This window comes from Pituophis catenifer, unplaced genomic scaffold (genome assembly GCF_029215685.1).
Source record: "Pituophis catenifer annectens isolate HBS135680 unplaced genomic scaffold, rPitCat1.0.hap2 SCAF_1, whole genome shotgun sequence".
Taxonomy (NCBI): domain Eukaryota; kingdom Metazoa; phylum Chordata; class Lepidosauria; order Squamata; family Colubridae; genus Pituophis; species Pituophis catenifer.
Genome location: NW_027256881.1, coordinates 21,328,133 through 21,341,766, shown reverse-complemented (window position 1 = coordinate 21,341,766; position 13,634 = coordinate 21,328,133). Strand labels below are relative to the sequence as shown.

The following is a 13,634-nucleotide window of genomic DNA, read 5'->3' as shown; positions in this document are numbered from 1 at the left end:
CAGAATCTCTGCTTGGCTGGACACTAGGAACAGATCTTGAAACATTGGCTTAAACTTTCAAAAAAATCTTTTATAGAAGCCAAACATCTGCCCTGAACTTTCTACCAGATAATAAATTAGTGAAACCTGAGAGCCCAACTTCATCGTAAGCTCTTGGAGGGTCCCTGTGACAGAGGACTTGGGTGAAAGTGATGGCTGGGAAGAACACAAGTAGGACTTGAACTAGTGTCTATAGTGCAGACATACAGTAGTTTAAAAACTTAAGGGGAATTGCTGGTTCAACACATTGCTTTCCTAGGGTTCATAAATGTTCTGCCTTCTTCAAGCAGAAGACAGATTTAAAAAATTAACCTTTAGAATAGGCTAAAATGGGGATGAGGTGGAAGCTAGTCACCCTAAGATCCTGACCCTGATTACTAATGGGCAGCCCCATCCAGGTCACATAATCATTCATCCATGAGACACAAGATCAAAAAGGATACCAGCGACATCCACAGGAGATGGGAGTGATCATAAATGTTGGTGACTTCAATCAAATGATCACACCTGCCATCTTGACTCTTCTCTCCCTGCTCTTCCTCCAAAACCCCTGCATAATTCTCTGCAATGTTGTGTGACTCCTAATACTTGGGCTAATTTTTAAAATGTGGATATTGTGTAGGCAATGACTCCCATAGCTTATACAGGTAGTCCTCAACTAACGACCACAAGTGGGACCAGAATTTTTGTTACAGGGCAAGGCAGTCGTTAAGTGAGTCACACCTGATTTTATGACTCTTTTCCCCCCCATGGCGATTAAGTGAATCCCAGCAGTTGTTAAGTGAATCGTGCAGTCGTTAAGCAAATTCGGCTTACCCCGCTGGCTTGCTTGTTGGAAGCCAGCTAGGCAAGTTGCCAATGGGGACCACATGATCCTGGGATGCTGCCACTGTTGTAAATACATGCCAGTTGCCAAGTGCCTCAATTTTGATCACGTGACTGTGGTGATGCTGCAACAGTTGTAAGTGTGAGGACTGTAAGTCCGTTTTTTCAGTGCTGTTGTAACTTTGAACATTAAGCCTATGGTTCTAAGTTGAGGACTACCTGTATATACTTTTAAGTTCTGGGTTCCAGCAAACCCATATTTTCTTCCTGGGCCAACCAAGTTTCTCTTCAAAGACCAACAGATTTTTCCTTGAGAAGAGAAATGCAGGACTTGCCCTTGATCTGCAGTGCTTCTGATGCAGCGTCTTTTGCATGTGCCATTCAGCTGCGCCAGACCTCACCGATCCTTTTGCATTCCAAAGACTCTTGGTTGTAAACTCGCAAATGGTGCTTATGGCTCAGTCTTGGTTGTGAACTGTAGCTCTTTTATTCTTAAAAAGGCAGATCAGGGTATTGTATTGCAAGGCACTTTACTGAACCCGATCCTGCTGGAAACGAAAAGGGCCAGTTCAGCCGCTGAGAAAGGTCATTGCCAGCTACTTCCTTCTGGTGAGCTTTGCACGGATTCTCCTGCGATACAAAACGGGGAAAGAGAATATACTTTGGAACATGGTAGAGGACATCAGGGGACAATAGCTTGGGGTGGGGAAGGGGAAAAATCTCAGGGGAAAAGGAATCATCTCCTCCTTGGCTCTTAGGACAACTCCCCCATGCATGAATTCATATTCTAAATGCATGCAAATTAAAGGTCTTAACCTCTGCGGTTTATATGTTTATTTAAGACCAGTGCTTGAGGTTAGTGGTACCACTGCAACCTGCCCCATTTGTCCACTTAACAGAATAACAGAGTTGGAAGGTGTTCTAATCCAAACCCCTGCTCAAGCAGTGGTGCTTGAGAGATGGCTAACCTTTTTGCCATCACGTGCCAGGAGCGGGGTAGGGGGCATTTTCACCCTCCCCAGACTCCTAGAAAGGCTCTGGAGGCTGGGGACAGCAAAAAACGGGATTTCCAGTCCCACTGGAAGTTGGCAAACGGGCCGTTTCCGGCCTCCGGAGAGCCTCCAGGGGTGGGTGGGGAAGGCAGTTTTTGCCCTCCCCAGATTCCTAGAAAGGCCCTGGAGGCTGGGGAGAGAGAAAAACAGGCCTTCCCCACCAACCCCTGAGGTCCTCCGGAGACAGGAAACAGCCTGTTTCCCTACGCGCGCTGGAGCTGAGTTCGTGTGCCCGCCGATATGGCTACGTGTGCCACCTGTGGCTCGCGTGCCATAGGTTCGCCATCACGACCCTATACCATTCCAGACAAGTGGATGTCCAGATTCTTCTTAAAGCCTTCTAGTAATGGAGCACTCACAACTTCTGAAGCAGTGGTGGGGTTCGACCGGTTCGGGAAAACTAGTAGTAGCGACCTGCGGGCCCCTGCAGCGCTATGCCATCCTATTTAGCCACGTTTTCTAAGCTGTGCGCTCCTCTGTTCTGGAGCCAAGGTGTTCCACTGGTTAATTGTCCTCACTGTTAGGAAGTTTCTCCTCAATTCTAGGTTGCTTTTCTCCTTGATTAATTTTATTAGCCCAGGGTACCCTCCTGTCATCTGGTACAACTGGAGCCTCCAGTGGAAGTATTTTGCACGAGGCGCTTAGTTAAGTATAAATTCCATCCTGTCGCCACCACAGGACCATTTTCAAACAGGGGTCGACCATAGGTGGCCCATATGCCTCTCAAAACTGCTGAATGAAACACCTCCTCCCAGTCTTCAAGCAGCTGTTTTATTTGGAAGAAGACCAGGCTGGCTCCATAGGAGAACAAGGAGGTCTGGAGAGGCACAGAAGGAAGGCACCTGTTGAGAGGCTGGGGACGGAAGTCAATACGGCAACCCCGTAAGCTTTTTTAAATTCATTATTCCTGGAGAAACAAACGAGTTGCTTCCTTAGGAGCCGAGATGGCGCAGTGGTTAGAGTGCAGTACTGCAGGCTACTTCAGCTGACTGCTAGCTGCAGTTCAGCAGTTCAAATCTCACTGGCTCAAGGTTGACTCAGCCTTCCATCCTTCTGAGGTGGGTAAAATGAGGAACCAGATTGTTGGAGGCAATATGCTGATCTTGTAAACCGCTTAGAGAGGGCTGTAAAAGCACTATGAAGCGGTGTATAAGTCTAAGTGCTATTGCTATTTAACCCTTGTTGTCATTCCAGTGGTGGCAGGACAGAGAAGCAGATGCTGCTGTCTCATTCTGAATCTCTAGCAGTGCAGAAACATGGCAAGTACTTGAGTGGAATAGTGTAGCCTTTTTGAACAGGTGGAGATACTTTCAACATTTGTGTGATGTTCCCCATTTTAAAGAAAACATGAAGTGGTTTAAATAATCCCTAGGCAGGGAAGGAGCAAACCAGAAATTATAACAGTACCTTCTTTTTCTAAAAATCGTGGGTTCTGTCGAATTGCTTGTAGGGAAGCTGCCCGTTGGCACTTTTTCTGAAATAGGAATGAAATCGGGATTTCATGCGTGACCTGAGGACATTTCTGCTGTTGCAACCTTTCTCTTTTTGTTGAAATGTCCTTTTTAAAGGCATTGTAGAGAAATTCAATTTCAAAAAACTCACTAAACTTGAATAATTTTCTTTGGTCAACATTTCCCTTCTCCCGCCATTTTCTAAATATAGAGCTTAATAGCCTGTTATGGCTAGGATTTCAGCTGTTTAGCAGCAAATGCCAGGGAGGCACGCTCCTTCCCCACGAGGAGTTTTAGATAATACCCCCTCCTCCAAATGGCTCCCTTATTGCCTCATTCCCCTAGGCTTCATCTTCCTCACCTCATGCTTCTGTAGGGTTGGGCTTGGAAGGAGGATGTTGCACTGGGAACATGTCACCAGCTGGTCATACATGTCATTGTGGGCCTGAGGCCCAGTGGAGGTCAAGATGGAGGCAAAGGCCTGGCAGCCAGATGCCTTTTTGCTTCTTGGAGACCTCAGAGATATTTTTTCGATAGAAGGCAGTTCTCTGTCCCTCCTCTTGGGCCGCACATCTTTCTCAGCCTTCATTTTCCAAGTAGGGGAAGAAGGAGCTGGAGTTGGAAGGCTCTGTAGAGATGGAGGAGACCGTGATCTTGCGGCAGAATGGGTGTCGAGAGCCCCCAGGACCTGGGGAGTTGAACTGCATTCATTCTGTGGGTGAGATAAAAGGAAAGGTTTCAAAGAAGGCTTGGTTAATTAGGTTGAGTAGCCATCATAAAAAGTGGGCAGGATAACCCAGTGATGAAATCCAAATTTGTTTACTACCAGTTCTGTGGGCGTGGCTTGGTGGGTGTGGTGTGGCTTGGTGGGCGTGGTAGGAGAAGGATCCTGCAAAATCCCCATTCCCTCCCCACTCCAAGGGAAGGATACTACAAAATCCCCATTCCCTCCCCACTCCAGAGGAAGGATACTGCAAAATCCCCATTCCCTCCGCACTCTGGGGCCAGCCAGAGGTGGTATGCCAGTTCTCCGAACTACTCAAAATTTCCGCTACCATTTCTCCAGAACCTGCCAGAACCTGCTGGAATTCACCCCTGGGATAACCCATAAATTAATTGTCCCAAGACACAGAGACAAGTTATTTTGCTTTCTGGTAAAACATCTTCATCCTTTTCACCTAGCTGGGCCCTGACCCACAACAAAGGCCAAAGCTCAGTGGTCTGAATCCAGGCAGTCCTGGGTTCAAATATCAATATTCCAATTGTAGGGATAAAAGGTGAAGGGAAGTTTTTTTTCTCCTCTGCCCCATACTTTTTTTCTCTAGTTTTTGAAGTTCTTTTACAATCAGTTTGACTAAGGGTTTGCATTTAAGTTTATTTAAATTGTTGTCTCTTTTCTTTTTCTGATTTTAATTATTAGTAATTTGAAATCTCCCTACAAACCTTTAGTAATTGAGTCAATTGGAAACTTCATCAATCAGATAAAATCGGAAAGGACAAACTAGACCTAAGTGTTTTTGAAAACACATGTAACTCTGTTTGTTTGTTTGTTTGTTATACTTCTTAATCACCCATTTCCCTCAAAGATCTTAGTTCTTAGATTCATAGTTCTTGAATTCATTTACTGGGCACTTATATTATGAACCATAAATTAAATTTACTGAAGATGCTAGAGTATAAAAAAATTGAACAAGGTTAAAGGCAATCGTGCTTTTCATATCCTGCAAATGCAGCTGCTTCAGCTTTAACTGCTACAGTGAACATGAAAATATAGCTAGTATTTTCATAAAATTACCTGTTCTTCTTTGGCAGTAAAATTAGCACTACTTGGTTGGATACAAAGAGATCAGCTATTCAAAAGTGTGACTGGCAGCTCAAGAGATAGATTATAATCCCCAACAAGTTCCACTCTAACCATGACACAAAAGAACACACCAAGGCTTGGAGTAACCATGCTGGTCTCTTGTGAGTCCACCCATCACTATCAGAATCTCCAGATTTTTGATCACCGGCCACTTCCAGTGCTACAAGCAGGCCAATTTTCGATGGCCAAAATTCTTACCAGATGGTGTAGATATTGATCTGCTGGAAACCAGTTGTTACACTGCTGGCATAAATTTGTTTTGGAACCTAAAGGTGAGAGGTAGAAGACAATAATCAGTCCCAACATTCTGTTCAAAGAGCTGCAAAAAGATTTCAGACTGGTCTGTGCCTCTTCCAACAGCTTCTGATTGGACAAAATCACCTAGACACAGATTTAGCAAGGGTAGAGAATGAATGAACGAACGAATGAATGAATGAACGAATGAATGAATGAATGAATCCACCCACCCACCCACCCATCCATCCATTTTGCCCCTCTCTTAAATTTCCTAGGATAAATTGGGAAATATAGAAGCTTAGAAATGGTTGCACAACCCCAGTTTTGGCAAAATCAACAGTATGTTCACAAAGCATTCATGCAACATTTGAGCAACTAAAACAATCATATCAATACATTAACATCACACAACAGGCTAAGGCAATGATTAATAGGGCACCTGCACTATAGCCACTCAAATCAGTTAACACAACTTGATTCCCAGAATTTTTAAAAATAACTCTAGGTAAAGGAGGGGAAAATTTAAATATGGTGCTAAGAGGTCAGTTAATAGTGTAGTTGGCAGCTACTAGTAGAAAACAAGCTGCCCGGACTGTCTTTCACTCCTAAGCAAGGAACAAGATGTGCTTTCATGGAGTCTGAGCATGCAAAGTGATGCCAGTGTGCAAGCCATGCTCTACAACAGTGTCACAACACAGGAATTGAACGGAAGGGGTTGTGCAGTGATGTCACTGATGGGTAGGGATGGCTAGACTTTGCCCTGCTTTGCTACAGACAACCCCGTGGATATTCTAAACTACAAATTATTCTACCACATTTCAACCTTCCCTAAATACTTACAATTTCTTTAATCCTCGTTCTAGCTTTCAATAAGGAATGTGGCATTCCTGGGGATCTTAGTTTTTATTCTGCCCCCTTCCAATTGCTAAATGTCTAATCTAAGAACAGAGAATAAGCTTATGTATTTGATTGAGTGATTTCTTCCTGTGAGCTGTCAGAGCAAGCCAGGATCTATGGTAAATCGAAAACATGGGTTCCTGTTGGTGGCTTGAATTCAGCAGGTGTTGAGGGTAAAACTGCCCTCTGCAAAATGGTGCAACGGACCAGACAGCGAATAGATACGTTGCTTAGCAAAACACACAGATACTCACAGACTCTGAACATTTAAAGAAAAATAAAGTGTCTTTACTTGTAGTAAAAAAAACAAACTTGGCTTCTCAAAACAAAGATAACACTTCTTCAAATAATCACGGTTCAACACAAAAACATAGTTTGCTTACAATTCCAGTTCTCCTCAGTAACACAGACACAGTTCCATTCAGCAGTTCAACCTTCTAATAGCAGCAGAAGTGAATGAACTTCCTGCCTTCTTTTATGTCTGCTTAGCACAGCCAATTAGTCATCTTGTAGCAGTTAAAGTTATAGAACATAGTTTTCTATATATTATCTACCCAACCGTAGGATAAGCATCCAACATTAGGAACCCATGTTAGAGGATGTGCTTTCAAACATTAGGAGAGTGCTGAGTGAGTTCTGAGCAACAATGTCATGTGTCCCATTAAAAAAAAAAAGACTATCTTCATTATGTGACACTTTGGATGCAAATTATAGGCTCAGCACAGCTGTCAGCAAATGCTAACAGATGTTCATTATCTCTGCGGTAAAAGCTAGATTCAGAAATACATGAGGATAGGAATGCCTGACTTCTGTCTTAACTACATTTTGAAGAGAGGAAGTCGCAAGAGAGAAAGAGAGATGGGGAAGGTTTGATCTTTCATTTCACAAATCACAGGCCAGGGGGAAAACAGCCACAGCTCCTAGATGGAAAAAGATGGGGCAATCTCCATCAATTCCCAGGTTGTATTTCAAAAGGGCATTGATGGGGAGGGAGAATGGACAAAGCTAGCAAAGATACCTACAAGTGTGTGAAACTCACCAGGGGCCCTCAGCCTGTTGCCTGTTTGGCAGGTGAGCTTGTGCCCCTCTTGGGCTTTGTGCATAACGTATTTGCCACAATCCCAACACATGGTGGTACGACTGCCACAAGCATCCAGGTGAGATTGCAGCTTATGGAATGGCAGCTCCAGCTCGCAGAAGTGGCATTTAACTGAGCGTTCTTGGCAGTCTTCGGCCTGCAGGGATGGGAAGAACAAAGGACCCGAAATTCAGTTTTTGCAGTTGTGTTTAAGGCCTCAGAACTTGCAGAAGGAAGAACCTTGGACAGTCGGAATTAGTCATGGAGCACAGAAAGCGTGTGGATGACATCTTGCCTTGTATGATGTCTTCAGTGGTGAAATCCAATTTTTTTTTATTACCGGTTCTGTGGGCGTGGCTTGGTGGGCATGGCAGGGGAAGGATACTGCAAAATCTCCATTCCCACCCCACTCCAGGGGAAGGATATTACAAAATCCCCATTCCCTCCCCACTCCTGGGGGAAGGATATTGCAAAAATCTCTATTCTCACCCCACTTTGGGGCCAACCAGAGGTGGTTTTTGCCAGTTCTCCGAACTACTCAAAATTTCCACTACCGGTTCTCCAGAACCTGTCAGAACCTGCTGGATTTCACTCCTGGATGTCTTGTACAAAAAGTCATGTATTTTTATTCCACCTCTATTACTTTTATACTAACTCAAGGCAATGACCATGCATAATAGTCCTTTCTCCTCCTATTTTCCCCACAGCAAGCACCTTGGGAGGTAGCTTGGGCTGAGAGTGACTGGCCAAAAGTCACCTGGATGGCTTTCATGCCCAAGGTGTGACAAGAACTCATGGTATTTTTAAAAATGCCTCTCTGACGATCCCAGCTGAGTTTCCTGATCGGCAGAGGCTTTTTAAAGCATTAGAAAAAAATGCTTTGAAAAGTTAAAAAAAAAAAAAAAGTTGGCCACGCCCACCCAGTCACATTACCCCCCCCCCCACCAAGCCATGCCCATAGAACTGTTGGAAGAAATCTCCTTCTAGGTTCTGCTCCAAGTGGGGAAAAAGACACTGGAGACATGGAGACTGCTTGGAAAGATGGTTTAATGGTGGACAGGATCACATGGCTTGAGTTCCTGAACAGAAAAGGGCAGATACAGCGAGTTTTTCAGGTTTTATGCTCTCTCTGGCTTTGAACTTCCTGGGGCCCAGAAAGAGTACTCTGATTGGTTGTCAGACTCCCAGGGGGTAGGGGTCTTGCTGGCTGATGGTCACATGTGCTTCCCAGGTCACATGTGGTGAGTTCCTGCTGCTATTGTGTAGAGGGCTAATCCTATCTTTGTTGGATCTTTGGCAATTCCTACTATGGCTCCGTCTGAAGGAGATAGATCTTTGTTATGTAGAATAGACTGGCCCAGGCCTTAATGGCCCATTGACAAAGGGTGGGGGCAGGAAGATGGGAGCTGCTTCAAAACATGCTTATCCCAGGGAAATATAATATTCTGCCTTTTTCATATTTCCTAAAATATTTCACTCTTCCAGGAAAGGGGTGGGTGCTAACTTCCTACAGAACCGGTAGTAACAAATTTTACATTTCACCCCTGCTACAAACCTTGTGCAAAGGCAGGGACAGATGTCTGCCTTACCTCATGGTGCTCCAGCAGATACTGTTGCATCATCTGGTGACAGAGCGTGCATCTGACCTGGAAGAGGGAAAGGGAGGATGGAAAACAGGCAATCAGTTGCTTTACCCAAAGTAAACAACCACCCACTGGAAGTCAGGACACAGCACTGATCTGCTCCAAAGATGTTGAGGTTTTCCCAAAGAGCATGTCTGATTTGGTAAACTTTTAATTGGTTGCCTGCAATGTTACAGCTCATTGATGGATGTACATGCATGTTTTGGAGATGATCATGGAAAGCAACCATTGATGGATGTACATGCATGTTTTGGAGATGATCATGGAAAGCAGCAACTTACCTTCGCTACCGGTTTGGGAGTGTGAGCGTGCATGCCTCTTCTGCACATGTGCAGAGCCTTCTGCGCATGTGCAGAGGGTAAAAAATGGGACGTAATGACATCCTGGCGGGTGGGCGGAGCCTCCCGCCGCTGGCGCTACCGGTTCACGCAAGCTGGATAGATTCGGCTGGATTTCACCGCTGATGGAAAGGCAAGGTATATGAAGGTTAATTTTAGTCAAATTAGCTTTATAAATGAAAGGTGAAGAGACTTCTTTCTAGATTGGATTTAGGAAGAATAGGGCTAGGTGAAGGTGTTCCAGTCAATTACCTATTGATTTTCAGGGTCAACCTCAAGGTTAATAAACCACTGCAAATATGCATCTATAGAAAGTCATGTCCATTTCAACACTGTCTCCCCTCCACAATCTTTCAGAAGACTATCCATCATTGTACTCATTTCTGCAGCTCTAGTGCTCAGAATAAGGAGTGTGAATATCTCTTTCTCACCTCGAATTCTGTAAAACCTACAGCACAGGGGTGAAATGCTCCAGGTTTGGACCGGATCGCCCGATCTGGTAGCGATGGAGGCGGGTGGTTCAGAGAACCAGTAGCAAAAATCCCTGCCCCCTCCCCATTGCCCAGCTGAGCTGCACAATCATCAGAGGCTTTTTTTTATTTTTAAAAGCATTTTTTCTACAACTTTGGCTGAAAAAATGCTTTTAAAAGTAAAAAAAAAAAAGCCTCTGATAATTGCGCGGCTCAGCTGGGATCATCAGAGGCTTTTAAAAGCCTTTTTTCTACAACCTCTTTGGCTGAAGAGGTTATAGAAAAAATGTTTTTAAAAGAAAAAAAAGCCTCGGCTGATCAGGCAAGTCAGCTGGGATCGTCAGAGGCTTAAAAAGCATTTTTTAACAACCTTTTCAGCTGGAGAGGTTGTAGAAAAAAATGGTTTTAAAAGTAAAAAAAAAAAAGTTGGCCACACCCACTCAGTCATATTACCCACCACTACCACCACCACCAAGCCACGCCCACAGAACCGGTAGTAACAAATTTTACATTTCACCACTGCTGCAGCAGTGTTAGTCCATTACTCCACCCCACCCACAAAAGAAATTATTCCAATAGTCAACCAGTGTCAATGTTTGTTCAGCGGGAAGTCAAGAGCAAAACTGGCAAAACTGTTGCAGGGAGACATGTGGAGGGGTTGGAGGTTAGAGTGTTAAATCTATCAAGCCAGCCCTGCTGTTTCAGGACCTGAAGCTCAAAAGTTGCATAGAAAGAACTCTTCCTTTCATTGGGGAAATGGTGGCCCAGCATCCCCCAAAACAATGCAAAACTCTAAGCTGTTTCACATAATAATTCATTATAAACATTTGTTTAGCAACCATTCAAAGTTACAACAGACTTGGAAAAAAAATCACTTACAACTGGTCCTCACACTACCATCTCAGCATCCCCACTGATCAAAATTCAGGCCGGCTTGGCAACCGGCATGTAACATAAACTCTCATCATACCATTTTCCTGTTGCACCTTAGATACAGCAGCCCATGGATTGCCACCTGTCAAAGGTTAGCAAAAGACACTGAGCTTGTCGATCAGAAAGGTCGGCAGTTCGGCGGTTCAAATCCCTAGCGCCGCATAACTGAGTCAGGAGATTCAGGCAGCTCAAATGAGTGCAAAGATTTATTGCAAGCTTAAACTCTCTACAAGAATCTGACCTACTAACAGCCAAGGGAAATGAGCGGGAATTGAGGCATTCAAGGTGGGCTGGATTTAGATTTCTTGCAGGCGTGCAGAGACTCGTGACTTATGACATGTTGGACCCTTCCCTTGGGCTCTGCCTGGTCATCTCCTACAATAATTTCTTTTTTTAGGACTATTGGAACAAGACATTCAAGACGTAACCCCCCCCCTTTTTGAGATGTTAGATTTTTAATTGTCTATGGGTTTTAGTCGGGATTTTAAATTTAGGCCAAAGTTGTGTAATTCTTTTAACAAATTTTAAATTTTGTATTGGGATGTTTTTATTTTGGCTGTGCACCACCCTGAGTCCAGTAGGAGAAGGGCGATATACAAATTTAATAAAATAAATAAATAAATAATAAGACTAGGGGTGGGATGTGTATGTGCGTGGCTCAGTGGCTAAGACGCTGAGCTTGTCGATCGAAAGGTTGGCAGTTCAGCAGTTCGAATCCCTAGTGCTGTGTAACAAGGTGAGCTCCCATTACTTGTCCCAGCTTCTGCCAACCTAGCAGTTCAAAAGCACGTAAAAAATGCAAGTAGAAAAATAGGGACCACCTTTGGTGGGAAGGTAACAGCGTTCTGTGCGCCTTTGTTGTTTAGTCATGCCAGCCACATGACCACGGAATTGTCATCAGACAGCGCTGGCTCTTCGGCTTAGAAACTGAGATGAGCACCACCCCCTAGAGTCAGGAACGACTAGCATGTATGTGCGAGGGGAACCTTTACCTTTACCTGTTGGTGGGCCTTGGCAAGATGCTCTTTCATGTCCTTTGAAGCAATCAGTTCCTCACACTTGGGGCAGACAGCAAGAAATCGCATGCAATGAGCTTCATGGAGAGAGAAGTTCACTGCAGCCACATCCCTCTTGCTAGGAAGAAAAGAAAAAAATCATCAAAAATTGATGATCTTGGCAAGATCATCAATATGTCTGAAACTTCACTTTTGGTAAAAAGACTGATATAAATAGACAGATTACTCCTTGCAACCCAATGGAATGTTGGAAATAAATCACATACACAGGCTTGGGACTTGCTAATTCTTGAAAAACTGAACAGAAAGGGATATTTGGTATTATGGATCACCAGCAAAAGGAAAAAAAAATGAATTTGAAAATGCACCAGATCCAGCTGAAGCTGTAGAGAAAAATACAGGAAGTCCTTGATTTAGAACAGTTCATTTACTGACCATTCAAAGTTACAACGGCACTGAAAAAAGTGACTTCTGACTTTTACGTTTATGACCATTGCAGCATCCCTTTGGTCATATGATCAAAATCTGGATGCTTGGCAACTGGTTCATATTTATGACGGTTGCATTGCCTCGGGGTCATGTGACCTTCTGACAAGCAAACTCAACGAGGAAGCCAGATTCACTTAATAACCACGTTACTAACTTAACATGTGCAATGATTCACTTACCAATTACATTAAGAAAAATTGTAAACTGGAGCAAAACAGACTTAACAAATGTTTCACTTAGCGTCATAAAATTTGTGCTCTATTGTGGTCATAAGCAGGGTGGCTAAAAATCAATGATTTTTTTTAAAAAAAATGAAAAAAATCGGATTTTTTTAATTTAAATCGGATTTTTTTGATTTAAATCGGATTTTTTTGATTTTTATCGAATTTATTTTAATAAAAAACTTTTGGGGTAAAAATCTATCGTAAGGCAGTTTTCTATTTAAGATACATAAATAATTTAGTTTATTCAGCATGAAATGGAGCTTAGTTATGTAGCATGAGGCTGTATATTCTGCAACACTGGGACTATCGGTGAGTCAACAGTGGGTCAAAGGAGTAGCAGAGATGACAGTTGCTCTTTAAAAATTATGATTTAAATCGAGTTGATTTAAATCAAGCCTTTTTACTGGTGATTTAAATCATGATTTAAATTGTGATTTAAATCAACTCGATTTAAATCAAATCCACCCTGGTCATAAGTCAAGGACTATCTGTATATGGCTGGCTAGGGAATTCTGGGAGTTGAAGTCCACATATCTTAAAAGTTGCTGAAGTTGAGAAATACAGGGCTAGAGTTTAGTGGCTGGGCTTCCCACTTCACTCCCACCCAACTTCCAAAAGCTTTCTCCTTTCTCCAGCCTGCCACCAAGCAGATTCTGGAACAGACAGAAACTACCTTTGCAAAAACCACAAAGCACATTTGCCTCTCTAGCTACTGCTCTGAGCCTATGTGAAAAGTTGAGATTAGCATTGAGGCTTTCCTACCAGTTCTTGCAGATGCGTCTCTCCTCTTCCATTTCTCCGCTCGGACTCGCTCCATCTTTCACTTTCATTTCTGCAATCTGAATCGGCGGAAACGAAACTGAAAACATCTGCCTGCCTGTAGCACATCCCTTTTGCTGCTGCAAAAGAACCTGGACGAACAGCCAGGATTTCTTTTTCCTTCAAAGACAGAATACTTGGGAGCCCCCCACCCCACCCCACCCGGGAGCCCCCCCTCCCCGCCGTCGCCGTCCCCGTCCCGCCAGATGTCCAAACGCCCGCCGCTAAGCGGAATCAACAAAGTGATGAAATGTTTTAT

General features: G+C 43.7%; 1 protein-coding gene across 2 annotated transcripts; it reads right to left on the bottom strand.

Moving 5' to 3' along the window:
• Window positions 1–1,340: 1,340 nt before the first annotated feature.
• XAF1 (XIAP associated factor 1) lies at window positions 1,341–13,386 on the bottom strand. Of its 2 annotated transcripts, XM_070946612.1 has the most exons (8): window positions 13,319–13,378; window positions 11,826–11,961; window positions 9,033–9,089; window positions 7,405–7,600; window positions 5,430–5,497; window positions 3,729–4,079; window positions 3,324–3,390; window positions 1,341–1,494 (listed from the first exon to the last, which is right to left on the bottom strand). In XM_070946612.1, the coding sequence occupies exons 1-8, from the start codon at window positions 13,348–13,350 to the stop codon at window positions 1,451–1,453; spliced, it is 951 nt and encodes a 316-aa protein (XP_070802713.1). In that variant the 5' UTR covers window positions 13,351–13,378; the 3' UTR covers window positions 1,341–1,450. The 2 variants fall into 2 exon arrangements, with proteins under 2 accessions (XP_070802713.1, XP_070802704.1); XM_070946603.1 differs by lacking the exon at window positions 1,341–1,494 and having other exon boundaries at window positions 3,274–3,390; window positions 13,319–13,386.
• Window positions 13,387–13,634: the final 248 nt, after the last annotated feature.

Bases quoted from the DNA above. Each gene is read 5' to 3' on its own strand.
- XAF1 (XM_070946603.1), bottom strand. From the start codon at position 13,386: ATGAAAGTGAAAGATGGAGCGAGTCCGAGCGGAGAAATGGAAGAGGAG. The intron at 11,962-13,318 runs GTAGGAAAGCCT...TTTTCTTCCTAG, and splicing joins AGACGCATCTGCAAGAACTG to CAAGAGGGATGTGGCTGCAG. The intron at 4,080-5,429 runs GTAAGAATTTTG...TCTCACCCACAG, and splicing joins ATCAATATCTACACCATCTG to AATGAATGCAGTTCAACTCC.